The sequence below is a fragment of the Sciurus vulgaris genome (genome assembly GCF_902686455.1).
Source record: "Sciurus vulgaris genome assembly, chromosome: 11".
In the NCBI taxonomy this organism is placed as follows: domain Eukaryota; kingdom Metazoa; phylum Chordata; class Mammalia; order Rodentia; family Sciuridae; genus Sciurus; species Sciurus vulgaris.
Window position 1 is genome coordinate 37,383,834 of NC_136472.1, and position 20,552 is coordinate 37,404,385.

General features: G+C 44.9%; 1 protein-coding gene across 3 annotated transcripts in view; it reads left to right on the forward strand.

Annotated features, from left to right (window-relative positions):
- SLC1A2 (solute carrier family 1 member 2) overlaps positions 1-20,552 on the forward strand; it is a 122,782-nt gene that overhangs the window by 52,991 nt on the left and 49,239 nt on the right. For 2 of the 3 annotated variants that reach the window (XM_079104664.1, XM_079104663.1), the window contains exons 2-3: positions 18,230-18,369; positions 20,119-20,271. In XM_079104664.1, coding sequence (XP_078960790.1) covers positions 18,240-18,369; positions 20,119-20,271 — 283 coding nt within the window. In that variant the 5' untranslated portion in view covers positions 18,230-18,239. Of the gene's footprint in view, positions 1-12,041; positions 12,261-18,229; positions 18,370-20,118; positions 20,272-20,552 lie in introns of those variants that run through there. The other variant, XM_079104665.1, reaches the window with a different exon arrangement.

Genomic DNA, 20,552 nt, shown 5'->3' on the forward strand with positions numbered 1-20,552 from the left:
ACGTTAAAAACTGCTTGAGGCCTGCTCGAGAGCAGCCCCAGCCTCTATTCAGATGATTTGGTATCCTGATGAACCATTTCAAAGATATTTCCACAGTGCCCTCTCAACCAAAAAGACTCAACTCTTTCTCCACAGAAGTTTCTGGCCTCTGAGAAATCCCCAGGAACACACTGAAGGTTGGCTTCTTGAATAGGTCGCTGCTTTGTCAATTTCTTAGGATTATGCTTACATAATTTCCTTTTGACCTTAGCCTCCACACCGTAATCCAAGAGGGCACACGGGGGACCAAGATGACCCTTATGTAACTTGTTATATAAGAGTCGAGAGATGCCAAGTGTCACTTTAGAGTCTGCAGAGTTCTCTAGGAAGTTGGAAAGTTCATTTTGATGGAGTCTTGTCTTGTCTCTTTCAGTCAATGAAGCCTTGAGAGAACATTCCTTCACTTCTGAGATGGCCCAAGGGAAGAAGGAAAGGAGAAAGGATAGTGCTGATTGCTACTAAGAAGCAGACACTTAATGGAAATTATTGTACCTAATTTACTCCTCTCTATGGTCTTTTTTCCCAAGTGCAGATAAGGAGACTGAGGCTCTCGAGGATTTGAGAGTTGCCAAGGATCATAAACTAGGAAGTGGCAGAACTTGGTTTAAAGCAAGACTAAGGTCGTCGCATGGTGTGTGTGTGTATGTGTGTGTGTGTGTGTGTGTCCAGGACTGGGGAGTGCAGAGTAATTCAGAATTATGCTGGACAGGTCTGTTTCACATCCCATTCCCTTGAAGTCTTAAACTTGATCCCTTGGCTATAGCAAAGCAGATGTAGAGCTCAGACCATTCTGAGGACTTCGAGCTCCCTGGAGGCCAGCTGTGGTCAACTCTTTGATCTCTGTGCCAAGGATGTCTTGTCCTGTCCTGGCTGTGCCCAGATGGACCATGGGGCCTTTGGAGCTGGACCTTTGGATTCCCTTGTGACCCCCCCTTCCCTTTGCCTCTGGACTGGCACTGAGATAGGGCATTCCCCTAAAGGAGCAGGCCCTGTGAAATATGTGTGCTTGTCGTGAGCCAGATCCTCTTGCTTCTTCTCTGTGCTTAGGGAAGTGATGCATGAGCAGAGAGCTCATGTCCACGTTGAATGCCTACAATGGATGCTATCACCAAGTCTCTGAGGAGAAAGCCCAACCAGAAGGACCGAGGACATGGGGTTATGGTCATTTAACTTTTAGGATCATTGAAAGATGATCAAACCCCAACAGAGTTGTGTCATTAGATACATTTTTGGTAATTTCTTTTTATTTTTAATCCTGACTTTGAAAAGTAATGAGTGTATGTGGGAAAATGTTCAAACAGTGCTAAAAATTATGTAATCATCAATGAGTCACCCTCTTCTTTGAGAAACCCATGTCCTCAATCTCCCTGGAAGCCACTGTCATTAACTATGTTCTGCAATTCCTCCAGAAATATTACTTGCAATCTTTGTATATGTAATAAGTGTGTGATTTTGTTTACTATCATCTGTCCATCCCTCTCTTTTAAATCTATCTAATCATTCATTCATTATCCATTCATCCAACCATCCATCTAACTAACACTTGTAGCAGAATTCATTCTCCGGAGCTTAAATTCATTCTCTTGTCTTGGTTTGGTGTGCTGAGATTGGTGCAGCCCTGATAGAGGGTCTTTGAGTCTCTAGGATGTCTGTATGGCCCCAGACCTCATTAGAGAGACCTTCAATGGATTAAGGTGAGCTGCATACCAACCAAAGATCTCTCTGCAAGGTCTCCTGTTGGATTCTGTCCTTCTCTTCAAAGTAGAATATAAGAAAATGCCCTGGGAGATGTGTGGTTCCAGCAAGATGCTATTTCATGGAACCTGTGCTTGAGCAAAGTCCACCCTAACTCAGTCCTTGCCATGGAAGCATGTCAACCCACAACCTTGCTCCCCACATTGAGGCTGCCTGGTTATATATGTTGCTTGCTGGATGACCAAATACCCCAACAGAAGAAGTCAACTTTCTCCCCAATACTCTTACTTTTTTGGTAGTTAAATGGCAAGAGTGAAGGACTGGGAAGTGTTGGGCACCACTCTTTATTATAACTTCCTCTAATTTACCACATGAGAGGCCAGTACTCTACTGGGTCTTGTCATGGGACAGTCACAAGTAGAAAACAGGATGGTCCCCAAAGAACTGCCCTCTGGAGAGTAGCAATGTGATTTGGAAGGCTTCCTCTTAAAAGACAGGAAAATAACCTGCTGGTTCTGTTCCTGATCCTAGCCAGGTCCTCTGGAGAGCTCTAGATGCTGACCCCTTCATCTTGTAGGGCTCCATGGGTTCTAGCTTCTGCCACTCACTAGCTATGTGACTTTGAGCAGGCCAGTCTTCATAGGGAAAGTAATTATGTATATTTCAAAGGACTATTATGGTTTAGTTGCTTGCAGGTGACAGATGCCTAACTTAATCTGGCTTAAATTAAACATGTATTAGTTTATTAGCTGAAAAGTCTAGAGGTAACTTCAAACAAAGCTGAATCCAGAGGCTAAGTTCTTATCGTCAGGACTTTCTCTCCAGGTCTCTGTCTTCAAACACAGGCACGTTATTTTCATGCAGGCTTCTGGAAGCTCTGGACTTCTATCCTAGTAGCTCAAAAACCTCTGCAAAAGAGAGCTTCTCCTTCTATCTATTTCTAAAAAATGTCTTAGAATTTTTTTATTAGATCAATGTGTTCTAAGTACCCGGTCTTTATTGTGGTCATGGGACAGAGTATCCTGATTCTCCAGGCCTGAGATGGGCAGCAGGTCAGCTCCACCCAAACCACAGGGACCACAGTTGAGGAGAGGAAGCCAGGAGACTTCCTGGAGACTAGGAGACTAGAACCAAAGGAATAGTGAGCAGACGCCAGGTAGATGAGGGCTACAGGTTGCTGAGGCTACTGTGGGGTCTAAGGGAGGGGGTAGGCAGTTTTTCTGTAAAGGGCCAGATATTTTAGAGTTTCTGTTACAACTACTCAACTCTGCTCATAGAGTGAAAGAGTAACCTCAGGCAACAGGAAAGCAACAGACTTGACTGGGTTCTAATAAAACTTTATTTGCAAAAACAGTTCAGGTGCTGGTTTTGGCCTATGCAGAGCACAGAGTCTTCTTCCCATGTATTCTAGAGATTTCAACAAATAAGATCTGTCACATACAAGAATTCAACACATGTTGGCCTTTATTATCATCTGTGCCATAAGTAAGGGTAATGATAGTGATAACACTGATGGTAATTACTATAACGCTAATTGAATAAGGAGCCTTCATGAATTATGAGTCAGATGTCAGCAGTGAATTCCAGGATTGCTTTCACACTGTTGTTGGAGCTTTCTCCCCACATGCTCATGGAATTGGAAGGCACAGCAGAAGTATCCAACTCACTCCCTTTTAGAGGTGAACCTCAGGCTCAGAGAGGAGATGGCACATGCCCAAGTTCACACGGCGAGCTGGGGCGTTTGAGAATCCACAGCTCTTTCCTCCAGCCCTTATGTAGCCTTGGAGGACTCTTCCTTGTTGCTTCTGGTATGCCTCATACATCTGAGCACATAACATAGTAAGATAAATATTTATTGGTGCTTGAATCCAAACTGGGTAGGGTGACAAAGGTATTGGTAAGATTCTTGGTATGTCATTGAGCTGGTGGAGAGATCTGATTTGGGACCAGCAGGTGTTACATGACTCATGAGAACCCCCTGCTGCTAAGATGACTCATGTCTGAGTTCCATGAAGATTACCCAACACTCCTCACTACATTGAAGACAGTGAATAAGATGGGCCTCCCCTCACTGCCTCACTGACTACCTCTTTGTCACTGTTGCTGCTAGCTTAGCATGCTGGCAGCTACCTCCCCATCTAGTCTCCAGTTTGGCCACGTGCTGGTGAGAGGAGTCCCCTCAAATCCCTCATCACCGTGGACAGAGAAAGGTCCATGGACACTTGAGTCTGCACTCAGTGTAGATCTGTTTGCCAAATTCTTCTTGATTCTGGAAGAACCCTCGCTGGATTTTGGTTAACCAGCAGCTCCGCAGAGATCCAGGTGGTGGATATTTTAGAACCACAACTCCTTAGCTCTTGTTTTTCCTTTTCCCAAATTTATTTCCAACTGTCATCACTCAGAACCATGTACATAAATGAATGCAAAGAAAGATTTTCACGAGTCAAAAAGAAGCTATAGAATCTTCTGGTGCAAGTACTACAGAGATCTCAGTGGATGGAATGGGAAATTGGGGATTTGGTTTACTATTCCTAGTAACTAAGGGTCAGCCAAGGTTTTCTATAAAAATCCAGATAATAAATATTTTATGGTGGGCCGTGGTTCTCAATCCCTGCTGCAAGTGCTGGTAAGCTTAAACATAAGACCAAAATATGGAGTATATGAATTGACTTCCCAGTTACTTAAATAGTCTCTAAAAACTAGGACTTTGGAATTGGGTGGATGTCGGTTTGGCTCTGTGGTTCCACTGACTATTAGGTGATTTTAGACACTTTAGTTCCATTAGTTGTTTGTTTATAAATTGAAAATAATGACAGTACTGAAGTTACCACCCACCCCCCCAGCTGTCCACAGAGTTGTTGTTAAAATGATCAAACACAGGTAGTCACCTACCCCAGAGCTGGGATGCTCTGTAAACGACAATAGTATAATCCATCCTGCTAACCAAGCCCAGGGGGTGACAGCGACTTTCCAAGAGCATAGATAAAATGATGCTCTGTATATTTCAAAAACTAGGTGAAAGGATTTTAAATGTTTTGCCATAAAGAAATGATAAATGTTGGTGGAGATAGATATGTTTAACCTGTTTCAAACGTTAAACAGTGTATCTGTATATCAAAATATCACATGTTACTCCATAAATATGTACAACTTTTATGTTTTTATGTACCAGTGAAAAATCCCTTCAAAAGGCTCTGAGTGGAGAACATCAATAAACCTTTTGCAGCATTGTCTGAAGGGAAAGTCTGAAGGGATTGAGGGGATTTTGCTTAGCATTGTTGCTATATCCTGGTGCTAACTCATGACAAGCTGTACTTGTTTTTGATGTTTTGCATCATTCAGAGGAAAAACTTTACATTAAACATCCTTTCCTGAATATTCCTTCATCCATGGAGTTAAGCTAAATAGCAAGTGTGGGGTCGGGATCATCAGCATGGTCCGAAAACAGTGGTGATGATTGATTACAGGCCAGAGGACCCCAGACACGTCAGCTAATTAGTTCCTAGCGACTTCATCTCGATTCCTTTGTGACTACTATGGCTACCACTGGAGTCTGAAAGAACTTGGCCTGAAGCCTCCTACATGCCCGACATATGTTGCTTTTCCTAAGTAAGCTTTGTGGATATTTGTGAAGAATTAGCTGCTCTGAGTTTGAGGATGAGTGTGTTGGTAAGACTGAAGAATGAGAAGTTTGCTTGAATAAGCAAAAATAAAATAAAACAAAATACAAAGCAACAGTCCTCCTACAATACACACATGCACACACACACACACTACTCGGGACAATTGAAGGTCAGGTCTGTGATCCAGTAACTAAAGGAACACCTAAAAAGGTCATTCATCTTAAAGTCCTGTGTCCGGGTTGCTGCCCTCTTGTATAAAAAGGAACTGTGCTTAAATGAAGACAGGCAGAAGTATCATATAACAGGGCACCGTGGCACATGCCTGTAATCCCAGCACCTTGGGAGACTGAGGCAGGAGAATCTCGACTTCAAAGTCAGCCTCAGCAAAAGCAAGGCACTAAGCAACTCAGTGAGATCCTGTCTCTAAATAAAATACAAAATAGGGCTGGCGATGTGGCTCAGTGGTCGAGTGCCCCTGAGTTCAATCCCTGGTATCCACCCCACCAAAAAAAATATAGTATAATTCCCAGTTCTCCCTTTTCTAGCAACTTGACAATAGTAAGTTACCTAACCCTGCTTCCTCATCCATAAAATGACTAAGAATCCTTTCTCATGGTGTGCAAACTCTCTGTCTTTAAAGATGCTACAGAATTCTCCTGTCTAGCTAGATTTTGCAGGCTGGGTCCAACTCACCCATCTGCACACCCTGCCCCCTCCCTGTAGACTTGTAAAGAAGAGGCTGAAGTCATGTCTTAGTGCTTCAGCATGAGCTGAGTCATTACTCCAGAGGGTTCTAAGCTTGGGGCCATTGATAATAAAGGGAAATGCACAGAACACAATGAAACCCTTTCCATTCCCGTCATCTGTGCAAATTAGAGTCGGTCATTGATTTCTCTTCCTGCACTGCCTCTGCCTGCTTTTAGGTAGGTGAAATCACAGATCATCTGCTTCTCTTCTCACACTTGTCCCCAGGGAAACTGCTCAAAGTTGTAAATTATGTGACATCTTTAGTGGTGATAACATGATTCACTCTGTTAAACCATACCATACCTACTTTGTAGCCAGGTGAATAAATGTGCATTCCTTCTTTGGGGATTTTGTTTAAGCATACAGAGAAAGCTCCCATCTGCACAGTAATGGTGCTAGTAACTGAACAGGGGTCAGGCAGGTATGTACGTGGAATTGGAGAGTTTCCTTTCTTCTTAACACTTTTTTCAGTTAAAGAACAGAGGAAACCTAATGATAAATAATTGACACTTGGGGTTGGTGTCAGGGATACAATGGGGACTAGTGGGGACTGTGGCAGACTGGAAAAACCCATGCCTGACTAAAGGACTGTCAACGTCTCAGCTCTAGCCGATGTCTGCCACTCAGGAATGTAGGTTTCAGAACTGCTCTATTTTCTAGTACTTTAGGAAAGGGTGAAATCTGGGATTTTGATGCTACATCCAGCTTTTAAATGCTGTTAAAATTCAAATTTAAAAAGCAACAGTGAGGGCGGCCTGGGATACCCTTGAGTTTATAAATACTCATAATGACTGCATGGAAGAGTCGAGTGGGGAGGGAGGAAGTGAGGGGGAAATGGTAGTGTGAGCTAGCACTCTTCGAATCCTAGATAGCATTTGCTATGAGACTATCCGCAGGAAGAAACAGCTTGCCTGTTTCATTCAAGTTTTCTCATGTTCCTTAGACTCCATTTACCAAGGAAGGAAAGTAGACCAACACCTTTAGTTTCTTTCAATTACAAGATTGAAACAAAGAACACCAGTGTTTAGTTAAGAAAAATTTAAATGACTAATAATTTATCATTGTAAATGAAAAGGTTTTAGAATTCATTCCAAATGCTTTATCACTCATGTTGCTTACACTTCTGCTTATTAAGCTTAGTAATGAAGTAAAGGAAGCCTTTCCTAAAAGATATTAGGTACCCAGCTGGCCTGCCAGACCCAAGGACACCATATCCTTGGGTCCTTGGATTAAAAAAAATTATTTGGAGAAAAAAAATTGCATCTTCATTGAACAGTCAGACTTCTTTTCCCTTGTCATTTCTAAACAACACAGTGTAATAACTGTTTACATAGTGCTCACATTGGTATTAATTTTCATAAATGATTTAGAGATGATTTAAGCTTGAGGGAGAGTGTGCATAGATTGTCATGTAAACATGATGCCATTTTATATAAGAAACTTTTGCATCCTCAGGGGTCCTGGAACCCACCTCTCACGCATGCCGAGAGCAACCATGTGCATTTGGCTCAGGGTGGACATACTGTCCTTGTTTTCAGAGTCCAGGTCTCGTGGGGCAGGTGTCAGACATGAAGCAAGCCCTACAAATGGGATGAACTGTGCAAGGTGAGATCACTGAGGCAGGAAAACTAGATTGGGGGCTCAGGAGAGGATTATTAAGACTAAGAACATTGAAGAATCCACAGAGATTTTGATTCTAACGTGTAAAGTTATATAAACCCCAAACACCATTAGTGAATAACGAAGGAGGACCCAGCCCTCTGGTGGACGATGCCATTGGACCAGCTCAGAGCTCTGTGAGCCAGCCTCTCGGTAAGCTACCAGTGTGGGAAACACATGTTCTCTCTTCAGAGGTGCCTGTCTGGGGTGATGATTCCCCTTCAGTGGTGACTGGACGGCACAGTGTATCGTAAAATTAGCGTATCAAACTAGTTAAGCCCAGTGGGTAGTCAGTAAGCTGAGTTGACTGGTGGAATCATCAGGGACTGAATATTTAGTGACTGATCAATAGCCACAAATTTAATGGTTCATTAGAAGAAAACCAAAGCAAGAAAAGGCATAAATCCTTTGGGAGGTTTTGAAATGCTTCCTTCTGCAGTAGAAGCCATTTGGGGAATGGGATTATGCAACCTTTTAAACAGGTTATTGACCAAGGAGAGATAGATGTAGCTTTATTCTGTGTTTATCCAGGGCCTCCCTCAAAGCAGGAAGAAGTGAAGAAGAGTAGATCTAGAAGATGCCTGCTGGCATCTCAGTAGGGGGCCGGGGAAGCAGGTGACTGGTGAATACTGCCTCTCTGAACAGATTTCTAGGAGCCATGAGTGGTTATTGACAGGAAGCTGTCTACCACCTCACCTGGCAGGCCTATTGCAAATGTCAAGGTAATGCGCAGAACACTTAGCACAGGGTCTGGTACCACATCAGTTTGTTCCTGTAACAAATTACCATAAATTCAGCGGCTTCACATAAGACCAATTTATCTTACAATTCTGGAGGGCAGAGGTCTGACGAAGTTCTCACTGGGTGTCAAGGTGTCAGCAGGGATGCATTCTTTTCTGGATGGTTTAAGAAAGAATCAGTGTTCTTGCCTTTGCCAGCTTCTAGAAGCTTCCCACATTCTCTGGCTCATGGCTCCTTTCTTGACCTTCATGCTGCTGTCTTTCTGGTTCTCTCTTTCTGGCTTCCCTCTTCCACCTAGAAGGACCTTGAGATTACTTTGGGCCTACCTGGATAATCCCAGACACTCTGCCCATCTCAAGGTCAGCTGCCTAGTAACCTTAGTTGCACTTGTAACCTTGTTCCCCCTTTGCCACGTGACTGACATGTCCACAGCTCCTAGGGATTAGGTTGTAGCCATTTGTGGAGAGGGGCCATTATTCTGCAAACATTGGTACCTAATACAAAGCCAACAAATGGTCTCTACTCATTACCAGTAAGCTGACTGGCGATGGTCAGAGAGGGGGCTTGCTTTTTGTTTTATTGTGTTTGTTTAGTGGACTTATTTTTGGTTTTAAAATTTTTATTGGTATCTAATAATCACACAAAATAGTGGGTCTTTATTTTTTTTAGCATAGTTTTTAGGTTCACAGCCAAATTGAGCAGAAAGCACAGAGTTGCCATAGGTCTTCTCGTCCCCACATACCCACAGCCTGACACCACTGTCCACATCCCCCAGCAGAGAGCAGTGGTACATTAGTTACAGCTGATGAACCTACCTGGACACTTCATTATCCTAGGAAGTCCATAGTTTCTGTCAGAATTTGTCTTGGTGTTGTATGTTCTATGGGTTTGGATAAATTTTGGAATGGCAAGTGTCTGCCTTTTTAGTATCAGAAAGAGTATTTTCACTGCCCTCGAAAGTCCTCTGTGATCTGATTATTCATTTCCACCCTCAACCCCTGGCGACCGCTGACCCCTTACTGTCACCATCGTTCTGTTTTCCAGAAGGTCCATCGACTTTCAGACTGACTTCCTGCACTTAGGATTGTGCATTTATTTCCTTTTGTTTGGCTTGCAGGTGTGGTTTAGGCCAAGACCCATGTCATGGGATTCCTCCAGCAAATCCTGATCTTAAGGAGGGATTGAGAAGCTCTTTTGTGCTGGGGTGTCAATGAATGGGTTGTTTTTTTTTTTTTTTTTTTTTTTTCCGTGTGGTTTTGGCTTAAATCTGAGTCCTCTGTTGGAATAGAAAGGAACAGGGCTTCCAGGAGAAATTTCAGGTCCCTGGGAGCTGCGAGACCTTTGGGTTAACTCAGAGGAAGCCTTAAACCTGTCACAAAAGCATAGTGTGGCCAGCCCTGGGAAACCTCCCTTTTTTTCATGGTTATGATGGTGACTTGCCTTCTTGCTTGGGATTGGTGCTGCTTTGCTCAGTCTAGAAAAAAGAGAAAAGATGCACAGATAGATGACTGTGCCTAAGGAAGGGAGAGGACTCCATTGAAGAAAAGCAATGGCGCAGTATTCCTGAGACACTGTGAAGATCCCAGCGACTGTATGCTCTGCCCAGTTCTGTCTGGGGCCCGAAGGCACTGCAGCTAATTTAATCATTCCCTGGTCAGCATCCCAGCCACACTCCTGTCTGGGAGACCAGTTGGGAAGGCTCAGGTTGGAAACCTTCAGGGTTGAGAAGCAGCATCTCCCCAGCCTGAGGGCCAAATCTAGAGCTCTTAGCCAGAGTGCTCCCCGAATCAGAATTCTGTTGACTCTTGGAAAGGGAAGGAGTGCGCATGCTCTCTGGAGGTTGAAGGATCACCTTCTGAAGGACCCAGATTTAGAGATGTTGTGGGATCCTAAGAAACTCTTCAGGAACCAGGGCAACTTCTTTTCCCCAACTGGTTTTCCCCAAAGGCCTGGTTACCCAAGCCTAGACCAGTTCCTGGCCCCATCTTTGAGTCTGGGGACACTGGAACTGCCATGCCTTGGGCAGGCCAGCAGGACCAAAGCCACTGGCAGAGAAGGACCAGGCTTGCCCTGGTGCTGACATTCCTTTCTATCACCTGCTGATTTTTCTGTTTCTTGCTTCTCGTGGGATGGGACTTCCCCACTTGTCATTTCTGAGCTCCCTGCTTTCATTTCTCCCTCCTCAGGTTTCTTCAGCCTCTGGACCACAGTTCTCTTAACATTGAGTGTCATGTAGAACCTATGACTCGGGTTTTTTTTTTTAATTAATTATCCATCCATTCATTCATTCATCAACGCACATTAATGGAGCATTCGTGTCCCAGGAGTGAAGGTAGGCACGTGCAGAGAGTCTAAATAAGACACAGTCTTGTTCCTGAGAGCTTACCTGCCAATGGGGAAGACAGACAGGTGAACCCTGAGAGATGTCTAGAGAGCACAGCGGCTGTGGTCATGTGCAGAGGGAGCATCCTTGCGAGTCAAGGAAGGCTTCCTGAGAGAATTCATGCCTGAGTTTTGAAGGAGAAGGAGAAGTTAGTCTTAGCAGACTGGGCTGGGAGGGAGGGTGGGGAAGACATTTCGACTGGGAAAGACTGATGCAAAGCAATCTGCTTTATTCATCTAGATATGGGGCCAAGTTTTCTGAGGCTCAAAACCCAAGTGTATTCCACACAAGTCTCCATTTTTTGGAGTTGTGTGAAGTTTCAGATGTATTTTCATGTTGTTCCATGAACCAGAGGTGGGTAGCTATTACTTCAGAAGAGACATGTCTTTGGGGACTGGGCCGGCCAGCCAGTGTGCTTCTGGGCCATGGCATAATCTTTATTTTTAGAAGTGATTCCCAATTTGGGATGACTGAACACCCTACCCAGTCTTTCATCGGGTCCAAAAGACTCACCCTTCCTTGGTGTCCTATTTCTGTTTAGGGTGGTGAGCCTTTATGGAAATGGACAAGTGTGTTGGGTCCAGGCTGGCTTCAGTCTCTCCCTTGGGGGCGGGGGGTTGTTTCCCAGAGCCTAGAGGTTTTATGCTTAAGGTTGTTTTCCTGATGTTCTTTGTAAAGTTGTCCAGGCACCCCATTATCTGGGGGATGATGGCAGTGGGGGCTTCTTAGGCCCCATGCCAGCCCTTCTGGAACTTTCTCCTAGTGAAAATGACAAGCACTACTATATTGACAGAGAGGTTTACTTAAATTCAACTGTAGATAAACTATCTTAACAATCATTTCGTACTATTTTAGTTGTGTAATTCAAAGAAAAGGATATTAAAATTGAGTATCCACTATATATCAGATCATCTATTGACCCTTTCCTAAACTTTATCTCAGAGGACCTCTCTAATGACCCAAGGACTTGAGTGTTACTAAATGTCTTATTCAGTCATAGCTGGAAGGATGTTGTAACCAAGAATCCAATGGCAATGTGATTATGTAATTACCTTCTGCCGTGTTGCCTTCCACAGACTACTGATCAGAGCAGGTGTTTTAACTTCTGGTTTTGGGCAAAATGCTTGCTATTTTTATGCATTCCTTTAAGATTTTGTCTTCTACTAATTTTCCCATTGTGTGAGGACACCCAAAGGCCCAACCGGCTCTTGCCATTCACATCATCAGCCTGTTTGGGCCCCGTGGCCTGGGAAGTGATGGGGAGAGGAGTCCTTCTTCTCAATCTCCAATCTGAATGTTTCTGTGAGTGCCAGCTCTGCAATTCCACAGGAGTTGACCATGAATGATGTTGGTGTTCTCCCAAAGACATAGTGGTGAGTTTTGCAGTTGGCTGGTCCCAAAGCCAATTTACCTGTTTGACTATGTCCCCAAGACACTGACCTGACCATCTTAGAAATATGGATTGTGAATTGCTCAAGGATGATGGAGGTCAAGACGATGCTAGTATCTGAATTCTGGACTGAATTCGAATCCAACCCAGCTTTACTGGCACTAGAAGGGCGTGCTTTTGTAGCAGAGAGGAAAATGGCAGAAATGGAAGAAAAGACCTAAGGAAAGGGTGGTAGTCAGTTTGCTCTTCTCTCTTAAGTCCCCCTCTTCCTTTTGCTGTGAGTGATATGATGCAGACCCTGGGCTGTGCTCTCGCAGAGTCCTGTGTACTAGATGGAATCTACCTCTATGGAAGTGTTCTTAACACCCTTTCCCAGTGGGAGAATCATAGAATGTTAGAACATTAAAGGATTTCTAATCTAACCAGCTTATTTCATAGAACCTGTGATCTCAAACATAAAAATAGGCCAAAATCCAAACCTACATCCTGTTGGTAATTTCACATTAGGAGTGTGTTTTTAAACACTCACAGCACTGTATCCTTCTGTCTGTGATTAGGGCAAGTAACTTTACGTTCTTTTTATCTTGCACTATCTCTGAGACAACCAGTCAGAGGCAGCCCTTGAATTGGAACCCCGACCCCCTGACTTCCACTCTTGCTGGGTTTTATTTGCCTCTCCAGGTCCAAGCCCCTCATGATCTGGGGTAGCTGAGAACCGTGCTCTTTAGCCTGACCCTCAGATATACAGGAGGAAGCTCTAGGAGAGACGCGTCATGTGTGGTTCTCAGCGGGATCTTTTCAGAAATTATTTTTGCAGCTTTGCAAATGGACACAGAGACAGAAAATGAAAAGAAGGAATTGAAGAGAATTTGGAGGCTGTGGCCCTTTTGGTTTCATTTGCAGGATCTGTGAGGATGCAGTAGCTGTCAGAGAGAGACATCTCAGCCAATAAACTCCTCTGTACGATTAAGCCAGGGCTTATAGGATCTAGCAAGGGTGGTGGGGCTGGCAGGCTGTCTTAGAGTTCCAGGCCCTATTACAGCAAGGATGGTGTTCTTAGGGAGCTGGGGAAATCCTGGATATTGGACAATAATAGCTATAATCACTGTCATGTGGTGCTAGGTCCTGGGAGCTGATTGCATTAGTATTTCCAGCATTCTTGACCAGACACACCATTTAAGGGAAAGCCCCCTGAATGAGCATTGTTTTTGTTGCTGACCTAGTATCTCCCAGAAGTGTGATTTCTGGACATCTGTGTCCTTCCTGGGCATCCTCAAGTCCTCAGCCTAGTGGGCGGGGAGTCAGACTTGTGCAGTGCAGGGGTGGGTGAGTGACATCCATTGCAGACCTCCATCCATTGTTCTCTGGGCAAAACACACCAGTTGCTTTTAGGCTCCCCGGGGGAGTGTTCTTTTGCCACCTCATGGAGCCAGAGAAGGAGGAAAAAAGAATTGGTGCCAGATGAGGCTGCGCTGGAGTGTGCAACAGGAAATCTGAATCCAACACCACATCTAATGAGCCTGTTATTAGAGGCTCTTGGCAGAGTGAGGAAAATTGAATGCTAATGAAAAGCAGGTTCTGGGAATAGTTTAAAACTTAGCATCAACCCCATTACTCGTTCCCTTTGAGTCACGGAGGATGATTCGCACATGAGCTGAGCTTGCCATTGAAATGGGGACTCACGTGGATTTGCATGAGAAAGAACTGGGCAAAGATTGCGAAATTAACAGCTGTTTAAATAATTTGATGCAGAGGCTAATGCTGAAGGAAATTATAGGTTCATTGTTCAAGTTTTTAATTATCTCAACAGCTGGCCCTCACATAGCCCGACTTTACTGTTGGGTAGTAGGAGGCCATTGGAGAGATCTGGGTGAGTGGGTCCTGAAACCTGTGGTGTAAAGGAATTTTATTGCGAATTTCTCCATCCCGAATGTACTTAAGTCCAAATAGAGGTGACCAACAGTGTTGGAGAGCATTTGCTTTTGTGGAGCAGGTGTACCCTGCCCTCCCTGGCTGTTCCAGTTCTCTATTGCTTTGTTCCGTGTAGGAGGGCAGCATTAACAAAGGGATAAGCACACGCCCTTGAACCGACTTACCCTGTTAACCCAGTGGTCCTACCCAGACCAAGTCTTGCTCTTTCTGCTCGTTGCCCTGGAAGCACTCAGTTTTTCCAGACCTCAGGCCTTCTGTCTGGACCCAACTCAGCTCCTTCTCCCTGGGATCTGGGACAGACCCTGAAGCTCCAGCATATTTATGATGACAGTAGGGCCCAGCATTACTTATTTAACAGCTTAAATAAATGCCTGTGCTAAATTCCAACATGTGGACATTAGAGGTTGCATCTGACGGGAGCTATAGACTCTGGGATGACTGTCTAGGTTTCCATATTCTGTGCATTCCATTTCTTTGCTAAACTTTGAACAAATCACATTTTTAATTTGAGTAGACCCCTCATTTTTTCCAGGTGTTATGTTCAAATGTTCCCTCATCACGGAAACCTCACCTGGCTACTTGAAATAAAATCATACTGCTTTCTCACCTGATACTCTCCATCTCTTCTACCCTCCTCCTTGTCCTGACTACCACTTGCAATCGATTTATCTACTGATTTGTTCTCCCACCACAACATCCCCTCCTTGAAGGTAAAGGCTTTTTCTCTTTTGCTTATTGCACTATGGCTAGCACATGGAACATTGTGAGGCCTTTAATATGTGCCTAATAGAAATATATGGTAAAAGCAAGGGTGGTAAGAGCTTGCTGAATGGCATGCTGCCAGCTTGTCTGAAGCAGGGCCTCATTCCCAGGAGAGAGCAAGGCACCTGTTAGAGTTACTTTTTAATTCTTGATTTATTTTAGCAAACATTTATCAAGTATTCAGTATTAGGTGTTAAAGAGCTCCATCCTACTCTCTCAAGACTTGTCAACTGGTGAAGGATGCAGACATTTAAATTAAATTCATTCTTTAAGGTCCAATTCAGAAATCAGTCACCGCTGGGGTCCTTTCTTGAACACCCCTTCTGCCTCTCCAAATCTGGGCTAGACTGTCTTATGATTTTCCATAGCATCAGTGCAGAGCTTTGCCATGGTCCATTTGGAAAGCAGACACGCACAGTACAGTGTGCTTTCTTTTCCCTTCCTTGTTAGTAAAGACTTCATCAGAGTAAGGTTTGTTCCTTACTCATTACTGAATATCAGCGTCTGACAAATGAACAGTAGTCAATAAATACGAGTCAGCTGTTATTACTGCTGCCCCTGTATGCATTCAGTAGCCAGCATTTATTTAGCTGTGTGAACGCATTTTAAAAAAATGGTACCGGTTCTTCTGAAGGTGTGTGGACTTAGAAGCAGCCCTATGTTATGTTTTGTTATATCTTCCTGTACTCTATAATATTACCCCTTTTCAGGCTTTCCTTGTGTTCTGGGAGACACAGTCATTAAACTGGTGTAGAATTTTCACAAAGAGTTTTCAAGGGGGCGCCTTGTGTCCCTGCTATGAGTTGGAGCTCTGATTTATTTTAAAAATTATTTTTGATGTGCATATGTCAGGAACTTTTAGAAACTTTGGAGTATCTGTTTAATTCCAAGAGGGGAAGTTAAGGGAATTCTCTCAATAAATACTTGTGGGCTTGTGATATTTTGATGCTGCCACTTTGATGTGGCTGTTTTGATTCAGGGATTCGGCAACATTTTGTTGTGGCCTCAAAATCAAACCCTTAGACATGCAGCAATTTTGTAAAGCTAAGAAATGTGTACAGCAGGCATCCAACCACATTCCAAGGCTCAGGGTTGGGTGTGTATGTTAACTAATATTTGTGTGTTTTCATTTTGACAAGGCTGTTTTGATGCCTGAGGTTTTCATTATATCATATGGATCTTGCCAGAATGTTTGCTTTAAATATTTGCTTGTCTCACTTGAATACCAACCATGTGCCTGATTCTAATTTCAATGGCAGGAGGAGGCGAGTGAAGCAGAAGGCAAGGAGATTAACAATCTCAAGGGGATCCCGAGTTTTGCCCAGGGCTGGCTGAGGGAGTACATTCGCCATTGCAGAATGCACGCTACCTCTGTTCCTTATTGGCCATCTCCTGGTTTAGAACTTCACGTTACAGTACTGACTGGAGAAATGTTTAAAAATGGAAAAAGATCCCAATGCAAACATAGAAATGCCGTCTATCCATGTTAAACCGATCATTTTGATCATTTGCTCCTGCTGTCTTGCAAAAGTACTTTTCATTCTGGTTCACGTGGCGATGGGAGGACGTGGTATTCACTGCTCACTGATCGGAAGTGCTCTGGTCCACAGGCCGGGAGAGCCATGTCCTATTTTCTTCTGTAGGTGGTCTGAGCGATCATTAAACACACATATGCCAGGAAGTCAAAGGTTGCCTCAGACATTAACCAGATGACTAGAAATACAGGCCATTAAGGGGAGATTGAGAAGAGTTCATTCTGACATTTTTATCTGAGTATTCTACCAACTCTATTTCCAGTTGTAAAATATTTTGGTAGCAAGTATATTAAGCAGCCTGTTATAAAAACAAAAGTAAGTTATTGTCTTTGGGTCCAGGTCTTAACTCTGAGATTGGAAACTCAGTTCTTGGTGTCTTGATGAAATATGGTACCACTGAGTAGGTCGCCCGAATTGCGTTATCTTTGCCATGAATGAGGATGTTCTCTTCCTCACGTTCCTTGGAGGCGGAACCCCTGGGTCACGTACCATGAAGCATGCTTGTGCTTAATTTTCATGAGGTGTAGGTACCAGGCCCTTCTTGCCACGTACCACACAGCTAGCAAGTGACAGAATCAGGAATTTAAGCCACAGCGCTCTGAACCTGAAGACCTCTCTCTTCCCATTACAACCAGTGTTTCCACGTCACCGGTCTGCAGATTGGCACGGGCTCCAAATGAGGGTCTGTCCAGTCTGTGTGAGAATATCCGGGTTGAGGGGAACACTCTGGTGTCTTGGAAGGCCCTGTACTGTCATCTACCATCATCTCTTCAGATCTGGTGACCTGTCCTTGTAGGTGACGAGGCTCCCACCCCTTGCCTTTATCAAATGAGATAGTTGTAAATGGCAGCTCCAGAAATGTTTTAAGTTGTCATGTCAAAGTAAACTGTCCTCCCTGTGCCAATGCCCAACCTTAACTGTGGAATTGTGTGGGCCCGGGCCTGTCAAAGGTGGGTGAGGGGCAGTGTCCCATTGCCCCGGCTAGGGCAGCCTGGGTCCACCCTGAGGTATTCCAGAAAAGGGCTGAGCTGCATCCACAGATGAAAGTGACCAAAATCCCTCTGAAGTCCCTACGTTTTTGTTTCAGAGTGGTATTGGCCTGTGGCCAGTTTGACAAGTGACCTTCTAAAAGCCCCAGTAGACTGACTTTCTTTTAGCTGGATAAGCTAGCTTTTCCAAAAGGGGAGGTAAGGCTTGGGTTATCAGCACCTGTAACTCTTCTGTGTCCAGGATATGGAAGGCTTGAGCCTGTAGGCGTTTTCATCTTGGCCTAACTCAGGCCATGACGCTCCTGAAAACATCACAATTTGCTCTTGTTACAAGAATGAAAGAACTCAGGTTTTAGAGGTAGACATGTCTGGATTTGCATCTCCCTTTCCTTCAGACTTTGCAACCCTAGTGGAGTTAATCTCTGTAAAACGGAGTGGGGATGCTCCCTCCCCACCCCAGGATTAGCCTGATGGGGTCCTTAAAAACCTGACCACTGCCTGTGGTTTTCCTTTCTTTACTGCAAGGACCCAAGGAGATGGGAATGAAAGCACCAAGCACATAGTGTCCCACGTGTCCTACTGTCCCACTCAGGTGAACTGGAACTCCATGTGCCCCGTGTCACTCTTGTTTTTATATATGTCGCTGTGTCTCCGGGAGGCCCCTTACCTGAGCCCCTGGAGCTGCACAGGAGGGTGCCCGCCGACTCTGCTCACCACTGTCCCCTCTGTTGCAGTGCCAACAACATGCCCAAGCAGGTGGAAGTAAGGATGCTTGACAGCCACCTCAGCTCAGAGGAGCCGAAGCACCGATCCCTGGGCCTGCGCTTGTGCGACAAGCTGGGGAAGAATCTCCTGCTCACACTGACGGTGTTCGGTAGGTGCCCGATGCCACGCTGCTCCCTCTTCTCAGGAGCTCTCCTGGCTCCACAGCCAGCACTCCTACCAGAAAGGGAACCACAGGCCCTGCCTGAGGCCGGTGGCCCAGGCATCACTGCCTCAACGGTGAAATCTTCCCCATGGCTGACTCCAACCATTTGCTCTTCTGCTTTGGATTTTAGCAGTCCTCAAGTGTCAGGCGTGTGCGTTTCCTATGAGTGTGTCAGCATTCAGATTCCCAGGTCACAGTCAGGGAGACTCCATCTGAAGTGGGGCTCTAGAATGTGCACTGTAGCAAACCTTCTAGGTGATTCCAAGACGGTAGTCAGTAAATCACATTTAGAGAAATACCTGCATCAAGACAAGGGCAGTGGTTGCAGAAACCCTCACTAGACCGGCTCCCCAGAGGCCTCCAGATCATCAACTCAGGTTAACTGGGCACATTAGCCAATGAGAGCAGCAGGCAAGAAGCACATCCTGAAGCATCGATCGGCCCTAGCTTCCTCTTGCAAGTCTTCAGGCCACATCCTGTAGTTGTTCTTTTGTGTGGACTGTTGCTAAAGTCTTGGTTTTATGTTTTCCACTAGGGTTTTTAAAAAATGGGGTAAATTGCAGTTTCTTGCAGTGATAGCCACACCGTTTCTCTTGGAAATCCCTCCCTGCCCTTCAGCCCTCACTTAGCAACAGAGAGGCAATGACGGCTCGTTCTCCCCACCCCTCCCACCCACCCACACACCCTCCATCTGCGAGCCAGTCATCCTGGATGCCAGTGGACTAGGGTCAGGATGGGGAGTTTGCCACAGCTCATTTCACTTCATAATAGGAAAACTGCAAGTGTGGTTGGGTTTTCCAAGGCTTTCCCTCCATGTAAGAAGATCTCCTTCATCATAGGACTTCAAGTTGGATAGTACCATTTCTACCTGTAGAAGAAAAAATGACCAGGCCTCCAGCTTCATTGCTCCATGCACATTCTAGAATTTACTCCATAACCTCATACCTGGAAATGCCTCCCCACCCTGACAACGCCGGTGCTGTGGCCCGACTGGTGGTTTCCACAGCCGAGTTTAATGTTGGCCACCCTTGTCAGGGGTCTGAAGTTTTGCTTTGGGATCTGTGGGCCTGTGAGGTAAAAGTATTTCTGCCAGTATTTCTGCTGCACTGGGTTCCTCCCGCACTATAGATTTTCAGTCCTTCCCTGAGCTCCCCTAGGATCTGCAAGCTTGAGGATTCTGTGAACGGACCTAGAAGTCAAGGGCAAACATGGAGGGTGAGCTATAGGGAAATGATTGGAAGCCCTCCCCATAGATAGGGGAACAAAAAAGGAACTCATAGTATTTTGGTCAGGCATGTTCCTTTTATCTGGCCTTTGGTTAAGAGGAAGACACACACTGCATGCCAAGTCGTGTGGCCAGACCTGGGCTGGGAGGAGAAGCCTTGTCTGAGTTGTTTTTAGTGTTTGAGTAGTCAATATCTTCAAAGATGTCAGAACCAGATCCTTTTTAGCTCCCATAAACCCTTGAGAAGGCCCCCCTGACTCCTCAGGAGCTGCCTGTTGGAACGGTTGGAGCTCCCCAGGTTCTCTTGCTAATTGTCAAAATCAGCATCACTCACTTCATATTTTATAACATTTTATTCACCATCGAATAAGGCAGAGCATGAGAAAGTTGAGTATCATCTGAAATAAGTCTTTCGACAGTTTCAAACAATAAATCCAGACCCCCCCACCCCCCGTTTTCCTTCCTCACAGGCGTCATCCTGGGGGCCGTGTGCGGGGGGCTGCTCCGCCTGGCATCTCCCATCCACCCTGATGTGGTCATGCTGATAGCGTTCCCCGGGGATATCCTCATGAGGATGCTCAAAATGCTCATTCTCCCTCTCATCATCTCCAGTTTAATCACAGGTAAGCCCCTCTCCCTGCTGCCTGGCCAGAGTGGATTTGGAATGGACTGAAGCATCTCAGTTTGGTCGAGTGAGTGAATGTCTGTGTCATTTCATGTCAGAGCCTCAGTTTCCCGGTCTCTAAAATGGAGATAAGCACCCTAGGAAAAGTGCTTGCCGTTCATTGGTGGATCCATCTTTCCCCATAACAACAAAGACGAAAAGGAAACAACCATGATGATATCTCACGTGATTTTGATTTTTGATGTACAGTTTCCTCTGTTATTCAAATTGTGATTTGTT